This window comes from Globicephala melas, chromosome 15 (genome assembly GCF_963455315.2).
Source record: "Globicephala melas chromosome 15, mGloMel1.2, whole genome shotgun sequence".
NCBI classification, from domain to species: domain Eukaryota; kingdom Metazoa; phylum Chordata; class Mammalia; order Artiodactyla; family Delphinidae; genus Globicephala; species Globicephala melas.
In genome coordinates, this window is record NC_083328.1 from 15,698,040 (window position 1) to 15,711,497 (window position 13,458).

General features: G+C 49.5%; 1 protein-coding gene across 4 annotated transcripts in view; it reads right to left on the reverse strand.

Annotated features, from left to right (window-relative positions):
• Window positions 1-161: 161 nt before the first annotated feature.
• The window catches only part of SRCAP (Snf2 related CREBBP activator protein), a 32,087-nt gene continuing 18,790 nt past the window's right edge, over window positions 162-13,458 (reverse strand). For 3 of the 4 annotated variants that reach the window (XM_060285133.2, XM_060285136.2, XM_060285134.2), the window contains 11 exons: window positions 13,140-13,406; window positions 11,299-12,794; window positions 7,890-8,155; window positions 7,551-7,753; window positions 5,615-5,784; window positions 5,269-5,465; window positions 5,059-5,173; window positions 4,724-4,843; window positions 3,203-3,397; window positions 2,963-3,046; window positions 162-2,859 (listed from right to left, as the gene is read on the reverse strand). In XM_060285133.2, the coding sequence (XP_060141116.1) occupies window positions 169-2,859; window positions 2,963-3,046; window positions 3,203-3,397; window positions 4,724-4,843; window positions 5,059-5,173; window positions 5,269-5,465; window positions 5,615-5,784; window positions 7,551-7,753; window positions 7,890-8,155; window positions 11,299-12,794; window positions 13,140-13,406 (5,804 nt within the window). In that variant the 3' untranslated portion in view covers window positions 162-168. The remainder of the gene's footprint in view (window positions 2,860-2,962; window positions 3,047-3,202; window positions 3,398-4,723; window positions 4,844-5,058; window positions 5,174-5,268; window positions 5,466-5,614; window positions 5,785-7,550; window positions 7,754-7,889; window positions 8,156-11,298; window positions 12,795-13,139; window positions 13,407-13,458) is intronic. The other variant, XM_060285135.2, reaches the window with a different exon arrangement.

The following is a 13,458-nucleotide window of genomic DNA, read 5'->3' on the forward strand; positions in this document are numbered from 1 at the left end:
CAACCAGTTGCCTACCCCCTACTTTGGTGGAAAGAAGGGAGAAGGCCCCTATGTCTCCCTGGAGGATTCCCCCCTCAAAAGACTTCAAGTAGTGGTTAACAGAGTCAGGCCTGGTCATGGAGGGAGAGGGGCCATGGCAGAAAGCCTAGGTGAAGGGGGGCAGCCCACTCACGTCTTGGCTTTACGGCCTCTGTGACTAATGGTAGGGCCAGCCAAGTGGGAAGGGGCGCTGCTGCGCAAGATACGCTGGTCCCCTTGGTTGGTGGCCCCACCAAGCCGGCGGGGGCCAGGCCGGCGCCGTGGGGTCCCATCCCCTTCCTCCTCCTCACCTGAGGCTTCAGCCTCAGACTCCTCTACTGAACCCTCAGGCCCCAGGGGACTTGGGGGCTGCAGGCGGCTCCGCTTTGCCAGCCCAGGACCACAGCCAACTGGGGCCCCTGCCCGTTTGCGAGGCACCTTCTCAGTCTCTAGTGGGGGCACTAGAGACCCTGGACGCAGCCGGGTCGAACGCAGTTTTGGAGCCAATGAGACCACGGGAGGTGTCAATTCTAACCCGCCTGGCCCACTATCCGCTAAATCCAGATCATCCTGAATTACAGCCACTACCATGGACCCTTCACTCTTTCGTCCCCTCATTCCTTCTGCTTCAAGACGTAAGCGGGCCAGGCGGGTGAGGGGGCGGCTTCCATCCTCATCAGATGAACTACCCTCACTCTCCCCCTGGCCCTGGGGTTGCCGCTGCTTCCCCAATCCACAGCTCTCAAGGACAGGAGAGCTGTCGCGGTCCAAGACAGGGAGCTGGCTGGGCCGAGGTGACGGTGGATTCTTGGGAGGTCGGCCCCGCTTCCGCTTGGGTGGGGATGTTGAAATGGTGAGAGTGGTGACAGTGTTGGCGACAGTAGCAGTGGGACAGGCTAGGAGTGGTGGGAGCGGTGGCAGGGGTGGCGGTATCGGGAGTGGCTGTGTCCGGCTCTCTAAGCTGCCATCCCCTGGAGAGGAAATGGTCCCAGGAATGGGCAAATCTCGGGCCTTAGGGGGCCGCCCACGCCTTCTTTTCTCCACAGGTGATAGGATGACAGGCTCGGGTCTATGAACTGGCTGGGGTCCAAGAGGCTGGGGCCCAGGAATAAGCTGGGGTGCCAGGACAGGCTCCGCAACAATAAGGGTCTCAGCCCCAGGGACTGAGTCAGCCCCACTGGTTTTTCCCTTAGAGGTGGATGAAGGTGCCTCATCCACCCCTCGCCCAGCATCTGCTGGAGACCTGTTCTTCTTGGGGGGCCTCCCCCTGCGACGTTTCACAGCAGGAGGGGTGATGGCAAGTAGTGCCCCTTCTCCATTTTCTGGGCTGCCCCCACCAGTCAGCCCCAGCTCAATGTGACGGCGAGCTATGAAGGGCTGCTGGGTTGGGGTGGGCAGTGTGGATGGGGGAGCAGCTTCACAGGGACCACTGGTGGGAGGTGAGGATTCTGGCCCCGACATGCTGCGGGTAGATGGGCTTCCCGGGCTGGCACCAGTCTCAGAGACCCCAGGCACTAGGGTGCTGGCAGTTCCCCGCTGCTGTCGCCGCCGCCTCACCAGTTCCTTTTCCTCTACCACAGTCACTAGCCGTCCTGGCAGCTTGCGAAGCACTTTGGGACCTGGAGGCTGCCCTGGCCGACCAGCCCCCTGACCCCTAATTTCTACATCGGCACTGGTGCGACGCCGAGGGGGCCGGGCAGGCGAAGGACCCTCAGGTGTGGAGGTGGCCGAGGATGAGGTTGACGGGGCTGCGGCCTCAGCTGAAACAAGTTCCTGTGGTTTCTCTGGGGTAGACGTTGGGGTCTGGGCTTCCACCAGCTCTTCTGAGTTCTTGTCAGCCTCCAGTGGCTCCTGAAGTAGCTCATCAGATGCTGCTGAGGGTGGGAGCTCCAGCCTATTGCTCTCACTCAGACACGTGGCCACTTCCTCACCATCAGGCAGCACTGAGAGGATGGTCGCCTCAGCAGGCTCGGGCACCTCCTGCTCTTGACCGTTGGGGACGCTGCCAGCTGCCAGGTTTGGGCTAGGTGCAGAAGAGGTGAGAGAAAGGTTCTTCTCTGACATAGGCAGGATCTCAACAGCAACTGGCAACAGATCCTTAGGGGGCACAAGAGTAATTGGGGAAGTCTCGGAACTGGCCATATCAGCCAGCTCCAGGGACTCAGTAGATGCCATTGCTTGTGCACACAGCTCTGCCTCAGGCCCCATGCCCAAGGGGAGGTTGGTGACTGGTGGGGAAATGGGCACAGAAGGTAGACCAAGCAAGAGAGGGGAGGAAGGAGTTAAGAGAGAAGTTTGGGCTGGAGGTGGGGTATGAGCTGGTGGAGGGGTACAGGCAGGAGGAGGGGTACAGGCAGAAGAACAAGAAGGAGGAATCTGTGCAGAAGGAAGAGGGGGAGAAGGCAAGATATGGACAGGAAGCATGGTTATTGGATTTGGGGCTGAAATGGGGATTGGGGCAGAGATTGGGGCAGGGACTGGGGCAGGAATTGCAGCAGGAGCTGAAGCTGGAGTGGGTCGAGGCCTAGGCGCTGGCCGGGGAACTCGGTCCCTGGCAGGGCTGCAGCGGGGGGGTGTGGAGGTGCTGCGGGGGTGATGCGTGGATGTGACAGGAGTGTGGTTTGCCCCTTGAGTTTCAGCCCGGGCTCCACGAAGACGCTCACTGACGCGAGTCCCTGGCCTTTCGGGGGCCTTGGCCTTCTTACTGCGCCGGTGGCTGCCTCCACCAGTCCCACAGGAAACCTCATCCCCAGCCCCTGGCCCCTCCTCCTCCTCCTGGGGTAGGCGGAACACCTCCTCCTTCGCTTGGTCCAGGTCCTTGCGGGCAGCTTCCACTTGCTCCTACCAAAAACAGAGCCCAATGAGTGGTCAGAGGGAGGCAAGAGGCATGGGGAGTGGGTAGAAAGCAGCCACTTTGCACTTCTATCCCCACCCCCATACTCACTTCTGCCTGCTTGAGCTCCTCTCGGCTCACCTCCTCCAGTGAGGCTTCCAGGAATTTCATGGCATAGCGCTCAATGGGGGTCAGCTGTGGGGAAGAGCAGCGATGATGAACATAGGGACCTGGTGCCCAGGGCCCATCACCCTTGATTATTTTCACCAGAGAAGACAGAAAGAAGGTCGCAGAGTCCAGAGGAAGGAGTTGTGGAGGGTGAGGTTGAGAACTAGTGGATCCAACACAGACCTGTTCTACAAGGGCAGCAATTTCCTGCTCAGCCCGGGACATCTCCTCATCTTCAGCCCCAGGCCGACCAGCCTCCTCTCCGTCAGCAGCAGGAAACCCATCATTCTCATTGAATTCTGCAAGCTCAGCCACCTGTTCAGCCTTGGCCTGGGTGGCCGCACGGATATCCTCTTCATCCTCTGCCCGACACAATGCCTATGAGGGTGTGGGGAAGAATAACCATGAGAATTAAAGAACTTTACATCCTGTGATTTGATTCTGGCAAATGTTTGAGGCCACGTTTACACCAAACCAGATTTGCATCAGAACTCAACTCTCTTCTGGGCCCCCAAAATTACCAAAGCAACACAGTGGTCCACAAAGAATGGAACAGATTCAACCAGGAGAGCCACCAGGGACAAAATAACTGTTTTAGAGACCTCTAGTTCCACTTACTTTCCATTCAAGTAAGCCTCAAATCTCTTTAAAAAAGCAATCCCAGAAGTGGTGAATACAAAATAATCCACAATTCTTTTTTGCGCTGAGATGCCTCATGACAACAGGTTAACATATGATCATTCCCCTGAGATGAATATCCAGGGAGATCACAGCAAAGTCACTGAGGGAAGTAGCCTAGAGCATGAGAGGAAGGCACTTGGTAGGGGAAAATTTCTCCATGATAATCCACATCTACAGTTCCCAAACATCTGTCTACTTCTGAAAAAATACAAATGCCCAGACCTCACCACTCAAAATCATGATTTAAGTAGACTGTGAGATGGGACTCAGGAATCAATCTTTTTCAAAGCCTTCCAAGTGATTCCAGTATGCATTAATGTTTGGGAAATGAGAGTTTTACACCATATACAAAGCACTTCTTACATCCACTATGCTATTTAACCTTCAGTTACTTCCTTCTAATTGAGCATTTCAGAAAAGTCGGAAGTGAGGCTCAGAAGATTAAATGGATGTGGCTTAATGAACACTATTAAGAAGCACTGTTGGGGCTTCCCTGGTGGTGCAGTGGTTGAGAGTCCACCTGCCGATGGAGGGGACACAGGTTCGTGCCCCGGTCCGGGAGGATCCCATGTGCCGCGGAGCGGCTGGGCCCGTGAGCCATGGCCGCTGAGCCTGCGTGTCCGGAGCCTGTGCTCCGCAACGGGAGAGGCCACAACAGTGACAGGCCCGCGTACCGCAAAAAAAAAAGAAGCACTGTTGGAGCTCAAACCTAGAACCGTGGACTCCATATCCTGTGTTCTATCTATGAAATCATGTGAACCAATAAACAATCTACTCACAACTATCAAAGGCCAACTGTAATCTGGGAAGCAGCAGAAATAGTTCTTTCCCCTTGGACAGACTCAAAAGACTGAGAGACAACACACACTACAACCATTAGCTCTACTCTAGGGACTGCCCACTCTTTTTCTGCGGCGGGATCTTTGTTCCCCGACCAGGGATCGAACCCGTGCCCCCTGCAGTGGAAGCACAGAGTCTTAACCACTGGATGACCAGTGAAGTCCCTGCCCACTCTTTTTTCACCTGCTCCAGGATATGGGTCTGCTTGCTGGCCACAGTCTCTTCCTCATCTTCAGGGGCAGAGGGTATAGATGAGCCAGATGGTTCCTCCAGAGGCATATCAAACAGCTCTCGGATGGTCTGCTTTGGAAAGAACATATGAAAAGTGTCAGAGCCAACGGAATGTTGGTCCCAGATCTATAGCTATGAAGCTGATAGCTCTTAGTAGTATCAGAAGCACCACTAGTTGAAGAGGCAGATCTGTGGAGGCCAAAGCATCCTTTTTAATAAGCAGTAGTAACTCCTAACTCCTACAGGCATAGCAGTTCTCTCTTGCACAGACTGGAAGATCTTAGTACCTGTTTAAAATAGGCTGTGGTGAAGTTGCCTCCCTCAATTGCCATGTCTCCCAACATTCTCTTCTGGTTTGCCTTTTTTAGGATGTTCTCTTCCACTGTCCGTTCACTGATAAGCCTAGGGGGTGATAAAGGACATGTATAAACAGCCAAATACATCAGTAAAACCCTATTAGCAAAGGGAAAGTAAGGTAAGGGGAGACTAGGCAATACCTATATATGTGGACATCTCGGGTCTGGCCAATTCGGTGACAGCGATCCTGGGCCTGAGCATCCATGGTAGGATTCCAGTCGCTGTCATAAAAAACAACAGTGTCTGCCCCCGTCAGGTTCACGCCCACACCCCCACTCCGAGTTGAAAGGATGAAGCAGAATATGCGTTTGTCTGCATTGAATCGTTCCATCAAGGCCTAGAGGAAAAGGAAAAAAAGATAGTATTGGGAGACATATCCCCAAAAACACACCAAGGCTTAGTGGGGGCCCCTCCTGGGACTCTGAACCCTGGAAAAAGGAGACAGAGCTGAGGCAAGCCTCTAAGGGCCAGAGATGCCTGGGTTACCTGTCTCTGTTCAACTCTAGTAGACCCATCCAGACGCAAGTAGAGGTGGCCATGGTAGGTGAGAAACTGCTCCAACACATCCAGCATTCGGGTCATCTGGGTGAATATGAGCACCCGGTGGCCCTCCGCCTTGAGCTGTCGCAACAGCACTGCCAACGTTTGCAACTTTCCTAAAGAGATATGAAGGGGTACAGGGAGCTAGCTATAAACTGGAGTGGGAAAAACACAGCACTGGAAGCCTGTGTAGTTGAAAGATCAAGTTTTACGCCAGGGTTTCGATCAACCCAGGGGAATCAAAAATATTTAACTTTATATATTTTCTTCTCTTAAGGGTTCTTCCTCTTCAGTCTGCTCCTGTCTTGGATCTGACTTCTTTCAGTCTAACTAGGGGCAGGGTAATACAGACCCTCAGGGGGAAAAAAGAAATCCTCAATGGTGTATGAGCAAGAAAAGACCTTCAAGTACTACACTGAGTTATACCAGCTGCAGCACAAGCCATTCACAAGATAAACATCAACAAATCCATTGATGTCATAGCTCACTTGGATGGAAGGTCACTGAGATAAGAACCAGAGAGGCAGGATCTTATGAGGTTATCTAGTTTAACCTCCCATCAAACACGAAAATAGTGATTCAATCAGTTTGAACACTTTTAACAAAGACTTTCAATTCACCTATTCTGAATGGTTTCAAATGTTATAAAATTATCTTTTTACTAAAATATTTATTGAATACATATTAATAAAAATTCTGCTGACTTTCTTATGTTCTAAGACATTTAAGAAATCTGCAAACATATTACTATAGAAATACCTGTGCACAGTTGTGGCAGAAACTATTCGCTACTGTCCAACAGCCATTCTCGGTTAACAGAACCCGATTAATCCTATGGACACCTGGCAGAGATCCCTTGATACCCACGGAAGGCGCACGCCAAACCAACCCCAGAAAATGAATCATTATTGTTCTAAATAAGCCACAGTTCCTTTTTCCCTTTGTCAGTGATTACTCTAAGGATGGGCATATGGCCCAATCTGAGCCAATGAATTTTGAATCAAAGTCAACTGGGAGGGCTTTCTTTCCCAGAAAAAAATGAAAGACTTGCGAGTGTTTTATTTCAACCCCTTGCTTCCTGCCTGGAGCACTGGTGTGCTCCCTGGAGTTATAGCAGCCATCTTAAGACCATGAAGAAATAACCATGAGAATAAAAAGATAAAAGCTAAGGATAGTAGGTAAAGTCCCGGGTCCATGAAGATACCACTAAGCTGCTGAACCAGCCATATACCACCATTCTCGGCATTTCTCATTTAGTAAACAATAAATGATCTTGTGGTTTAAGTCACCGTTGGTTGGTTTTCTGTTACCTGCAGCCAAATTTCTTCTAACCAATAAGATTCTATTCAAAAGGCAAGCATCCTTGTTCAAATCTTTCCCCAAAACAAAATCTACTATTTACTTTTTTTTTTTTTGGCCACCTGGCTTACGAGATCTTAATTCCCCAACCAGGGATGGAACCTGTGCCCTCAGCAGTGAAAGCGTGGAGTCCTACCACTGGACCACCAGGGAATTCCCCAAAATCTACTATTTACTGTGCAGTCTTATACCACCACACACCTTTCCCCATAAATCTGAAAACTCCACGCTGTGCTATGTCATTTGCCATTGTATCCCAAATGATGTAACATGTTCACAAAATAATCACTGAATAAATGAGTTAGCAAACATTTTCAACTTTCATCAAAGTCAAATTCATGAATGCCAAGAATCTATCATGAGGCCTACATTTCTTCATCTCACCCAGAAGCATAACCTAAAAGACTATCTGATGTTTAATGAAATCCACAGAGACCTTATGTACAGCATCCCTTTGATGTAACAGTCTTCAGGCTAAGACAAGAAAAGAGGTCAAGAGACCCTCACTGGCCGAAGAACTCACCGCAATCATACTGGATAAGCCTCAGGTCAGGAAACTGGGTACGCATGTTACACACAATACGGTGCAAAGGACGAGCCCGGGGCCAGAGCTCACGAGCCAATTGCTCCTGGAAGGCTGCCTGACGAGGGGCCAGCCAAGGAGGTGGGTGGCAGGCGTGCAAGGAAGGGGGAGGTGCCTCCACAGGAGGCATGACAAAGATGAACCTGTAAAAAGAAGGCAAGCAGTATAAAATATGGAACTCTGAATGGCCCCAGAAGTTAGCACCTTTACCAGCCCTAACCACTATATCCACTCAGAGGCCCCAAGACCCACTTCCCATTAGCACTTAGCCCTGCCAACCTCTCAATGATTTCTGACAGCTGGTCTAGTCGTTGCTGGGGAAACAGTACAGCCTGGCGGGCAGCCTCGGTATAAGTCCAAAAGGTGGGGTGGCTGGGGCCAGGAGAACGAGGGCCGATGGGGCTGGCAACAGGTTGGGGCAGGGTACAGAAATCCAAGACTTCAGTCCCATACACGGGTGCCAGGGCCCCATGAGCCTCACTAAGTTGGAAAATCCGTTCCAGGCGTTCAGACCGCTGCTGCTTCCGCTTTTCCTCCAGAGAGTCCTGAGGATAAGAGGAGAAAAACACAGAAAAAGTGATCAGCGTCCTTATAGAAAATCTGGCAGTTCCTCCCAGAATTAAACATAATCTGTGGAAACCATAAGATTCAACAATACACTATTTTGGTTCTTCCAAATTGTCAATAATGGGAGTTATTCTTTTCCCAATGTTAAATGAAATAACTTCTCCACAAAAGAAAACTGATCTTCCCTGTATGCTACCAAAGCAGGTGCCTGAATATTCAAAATTAAGATCCGTATGTTTGACAAACTTATAGAATGGATGATTTGCGTGAGTTTTCCCATGTAACACTTAAATCCAGAATATCCAAGTTAATTTATCTTCTTGCAGTAGATCCAAAACAATTATTAAAATCCCTCCTCAAATCACTGACCAGGATACAGAGAGGCTAATCAAATCCATGGCAGGTTTTTGTCCAAGGTCAGACTGGAACGGGGTGGGATGGGAACAGCTAACCAGACATCTAGGTAACCCCGAGAGAGAAAAGGGGAGTGCCCTGGCTGACAGGATACCTGTATGACTTTGACCCAATCCTTTCCCATCTTTGTGCTTCCAGTTTCACAGGCTATAAAACCACCTAACTCTTTTGTAGCACTTATCACACTTGTAGTTTTACATGTATAGGATTCTTTGATTAACATCTTCTACCCACTAAACTGTAAGCCCCTCACTGTAATCATCCAGTATCCAACTCAGTATCTGGCACAAAGTAGGCTTTCAATAAATATGTTATTAGAATGAACAAATAATGAAGGAGACTGGACCCTACAAGATGGTCCTGAAAAAAAGCAGTGTCCCAAATCTCCCTTCCTGACTGCTACCTTAAGCTTGACCTCTTGGCTCCTGGTGGTCTAATAAGTGAGGAAGGAAAGCATCCTAGCAGAGGGAAAAATCATTAAGGCCAGCTCTCATTAAGTAGCAGCAAAGGAGACAATATTTGCAAATCATCTACCTGAAAAAGGACTTGTATCAAGAATAAAGAACTCTTACAACTCAATAACAAAAAGGAAAAGAATAAAATAACCCAATTAAAAAAGGGAAAGGATCTGAATAGACATTTCTTCAAAGAAGATATACAAATGGCTAACAACCACTGAAAAGATGCTCAACATCATTAGCCATCAGAAAAATGCAAATCAAAACCACAAAAGGGACTTCCCTGGTGGTGCAGTGGATAAGACTCTACTCTGTGCTCCCAATACAGGAGGCCCGGGTTCGATCCCTGGTCAGGGAACTAGATCCCACATGCATACCTCAACTAAGCGTTCGCATGCCACAACTAAGGAGCTGGCGAGCTGCAACTGCAGTGCCCTGGAGCTGCAACTAAGGAGCCCCCCGCTGCAACTAAGGCCCGGCGCAACCAAATAAATAAATATTTAAAAACCACAGGATACCACTTCAAACCCACTAGGATGGCTATAATCAAAAAAGACAAATAATAACAAGTTTTTGGCAAAGATGTAGACAACCTGGAACCCTCACAAGCGCTGGTGGGAATGTAAAATGGTACAGCCACTTTGGAAAACAGTTTGTCAGTTCCTCGAACAAACATAGTTACCATAACCCAGTTAATTCCACTCCTAAATTTACATCCAATATAACCGAACATATATGAAAAGATACAAAATCTTATACATGAATGTTCACAGCAGCATTATTCATAACAGCCAAAAAGAAGAAACAAACCAAATGTCCCCCAATCAACTGATGAATAGATATATAAAATGTGGTATATTCATACAATGGCATATTATTCAACAATTTTTAAAAAATGAAGTACTGATATATATACATATATATATGTCAGTTATAGCATAACATGGATGAACCTCAAAAATATTAAGTAAAAGAAGCCAGTCACAAAAAACCGTATATGACTCCATAAGTAAATCTACAGATACAAGTTACTTAGAGCTAGGAGGGATGGAAAGGTCAGGGATGATGGTTAAGGGTGTGGGGTTTCTTTTTTTTTAGGGCAATGAAAATGTTCTAAAGTTGATTGTTGTCATGGTTGCATAACTCTGTGAATATACTAAAAGCCAATGAACTGTATGGTTTAAATAGGTGAACTGTATGGTATGTGATTTATATCTCAAACTGTTTAAAGAAAAAGTATCAAGAAGCTGCTACCTACTTGCAGAGCAATGAAAATTTAACACAGACCATGGGGTTGCACCCTTGGGCTAGGATCTAGGCTCTCCTCTCTCTACTTCCAAAAAGCCAGACCAACCTGGCAGCATTAGAGAAAGACCAAAGGTGGAAGCAAGTGGCAAAGATGGGAGGGTGGGGGACTGGGGCCGAGAATAAGCAGCTCTATTATCAGAGTGAGAAAAAGACAAGAGGGCCTGGAAGGACGCACTAGATCTTTCTCATTATTGGGTCCTGGGTTACTTACTCTGAGTTGCAACTTTTATTTAACCAAATATATATACAACTATATATATGATAGAAAAAAATGGCTACCAGAAAGCTCATGAAGGGACAGAGTTCTTTTTATTTCCCACTTAATCACCATGGAGGTAAAAAACTACAGCAAATGACCGTCAAAGTCAAACGCTCATGATCTTTAGGGAACTGTATTCCGTGGTGTCCTTTCTCCTCTAGAAGTTCAAATACTTAATGGTGACAGTTTTAGCAACTGAGAAAAATCCTCCTGTCTCTGAGGACTGCCTCTTGTGGGGAAGAAGAGAAAGCAATGGAGCCAGCACATCTGTGTTCTCACAAGTTGTATAAATTTTAAAACATCATTTAGTAGGCTAGTTTCATCTGTAAAATGGGGCAATTAGATGCCAACACTAACTCAAAAGAGTAAGCAAGAACCAAAGAGACCAAATGTAACAAGAAAGCCTTGAACACATCAGTGATTAATAGTTTTAAAAGCACATTATGTCCTCAATTACTTCCTCTGTGAAAAGTAGGACATGGATTATTCTTCCCATTTTACAAATAAGAGTAAAGGCCCAGGGAAGGGCTTTGTCCAGTGACATTCAAGTATTAGGTCCACAAAACTAGGCTTCGTAATTTACCAAGATAAAGGTGACATTATTTTGTTCCATCCACTCTGTAGCAACACTCCAAAGAAATTCAATTTCCTGTTCCCTCTCCTTTGAGGCAGTAAAACTTACCAGATAGAAAGGGGAACGAGGTGGTGGTGGGGGCTGGCGTCGAGGTCGGGGACCACTGAACGAGGTAGCAGTGGAGGGAGGGCTGGGGGGACCAGAGCGTAATGTCAGTGTCTCAGGCTCATCCTTGGAAACAGGCAGCCGGGATACCATGGTGACAGGCAAGGGAGCGGCACCGGTTGCCGAAACCACGAGGGAAGATGCCTGGGAAGCTGGGGCCTGTGTTGAGGCTGGGGCCAGTGCCAGAGTCTGAGCTGCCGCTGGGCCCAAGGTGGGCACCGGCACTGGGGCAGGGCTCAAGGTCAGTGTTTGCACTGAAGCTGGGGCCAGGAGTGAAGCAGATGACGACACCGTAGCCAAAGTCAGTGTGTGAGCTGGGGCCGGGCCCATTGGAGAAACTGGAGCCAGAGGGGGTGCTGGAGCCAAAGACAGCGTCTGAGATGGACACAGTGGTGGTCCCGGTGCCAAAGACAGTGTCTGGGCTGGAGCTGGTACTAGGGATGCTGCTGGAGTCAATGACAATGTCTGAGCTGGAAAAGAACCTTGGGGGTTCCCAGTTCCCAAAGAGAGTGTCTGAGATGGAGACGATCCGCCAAGAGTGGATGCTAAAGCTGGGGGTAAAGCCAGTGTCTGCGTAGAAGCCGGACTCGGGAGAGGTGACGGAACCGGGGCTGGTACCATAGTTTGAGCTGATGATGGAACCAACACAGGAGCTGGGGCTGGCACCAGTGAGGAAGCTGAGGCTAAAGGAGTTCCTGGAGTAGATGATGAAGCCAGAAGTGGAACCGAAGTCTGCGATGGAGCCAGTACAGGAGTAGGACCTAGTGATGGAGCCAGGACTGGAAGAGGAGCCAGAGAAGGAGCTGGAGAAGGAGCCAGGATTGCTGTCTGTGGAGCCACCATGGGAGCCAGAGAGGTGGCTAGAGCCTGAGATGCAGTAGGTGCTGGAGCCAAAAGGGAAGCCTGAGCTGGAGCTTGATTTGATGCTGCCGGAAAAGGACTGGCCAGAGCAGAAGCTGGCACCAGGACAGGTGAACATGCTGGGGCCACGGCTGAGTTCAACCCTGGAACATGTGAAGAGGCTGGAGCCAACAACAGAGGGTGACCAGGTGCCTGAGATGGGGACAGGGATGGAGTTGTGGCCAAACCTAGAGTCAAGGCTGACGCTGATGGAGAAGTCCCAACTGGTGCCAAAGAGGGAGGTCCAGGAGCCGCTGCCAGTGTTGGAGTCACATTAGTCAACAGAGCTGGGCCTGAAGCCGAAACAGGCAAGGGGGCTGAGATGGGGATGGTGAGTGGAGCTGAGGCTGGGGACGGAAGCGTTGTGCAGACAGAGATGGGGAGTGAAGATGATACTGGAACTGGGACTGTAGAAGACACAGGACTAGCAAGGGGAGAGGAGTTGGGAACTGGCATTGGAGAAGAGGCTGGCCCAGGTAGTGAGGATGGCACGGGGAGAGGAGAAGAGATGGTCAAGGGAGCAGCTCCGGGTGCTGAAGCTGTGGAGACAGAGGATAAGTTAGCCCCCAAATTCTTTTCTTGCTCCTTCTATTACCCTGTCCCACCCCTTCCCTTACCCCCAAGCTTCACCTGTTTCCCAGAAGACCTTCACTCCCACACCATGAGATCAAAGATTCAAGGAATCTAACAATTCAACATTTCCTTTCCCTCCAAAGTTCCAACTTATGTATCTTGGAATTAGGCAAGGGCTCAGCAGACCATTTTGGGGGCTAATGCAAATCAGTATACTGATAACGAAAGGATCTATTGTGACTTAGAAACCCTCTGGGCCACCCTATCTCCATTCCTGACAAAAATTTGTGGCCTCAGCCACCTGAACTCACCACTGACTTCAGGCGTAGGACTGTGGACCAGCTTGAGAAGTGGCCTCACCAGAGTGGATGTGGCTATGGGAGCCCGGGCAGTACCCAGAGCAGGTGTGGGTAGCCGGCCAGGGGTTAATGTGGGGCGTGGAGTCAACACAGCTGGAAGCCCAGAGCTCGGAGGCCGGGGTGCTGGGGCCAACGGAGGAACAGGAGTCAGTCCATCCCGAGGGGCCTGTCTCACTACAATCTTCACCACGCCTGTATTATTCACCATGGTTGGTGGCACTGCAAGAGGAAGCTAGATTGAGGGGAAGGTAGAAAAGAAACAAGAGACCCA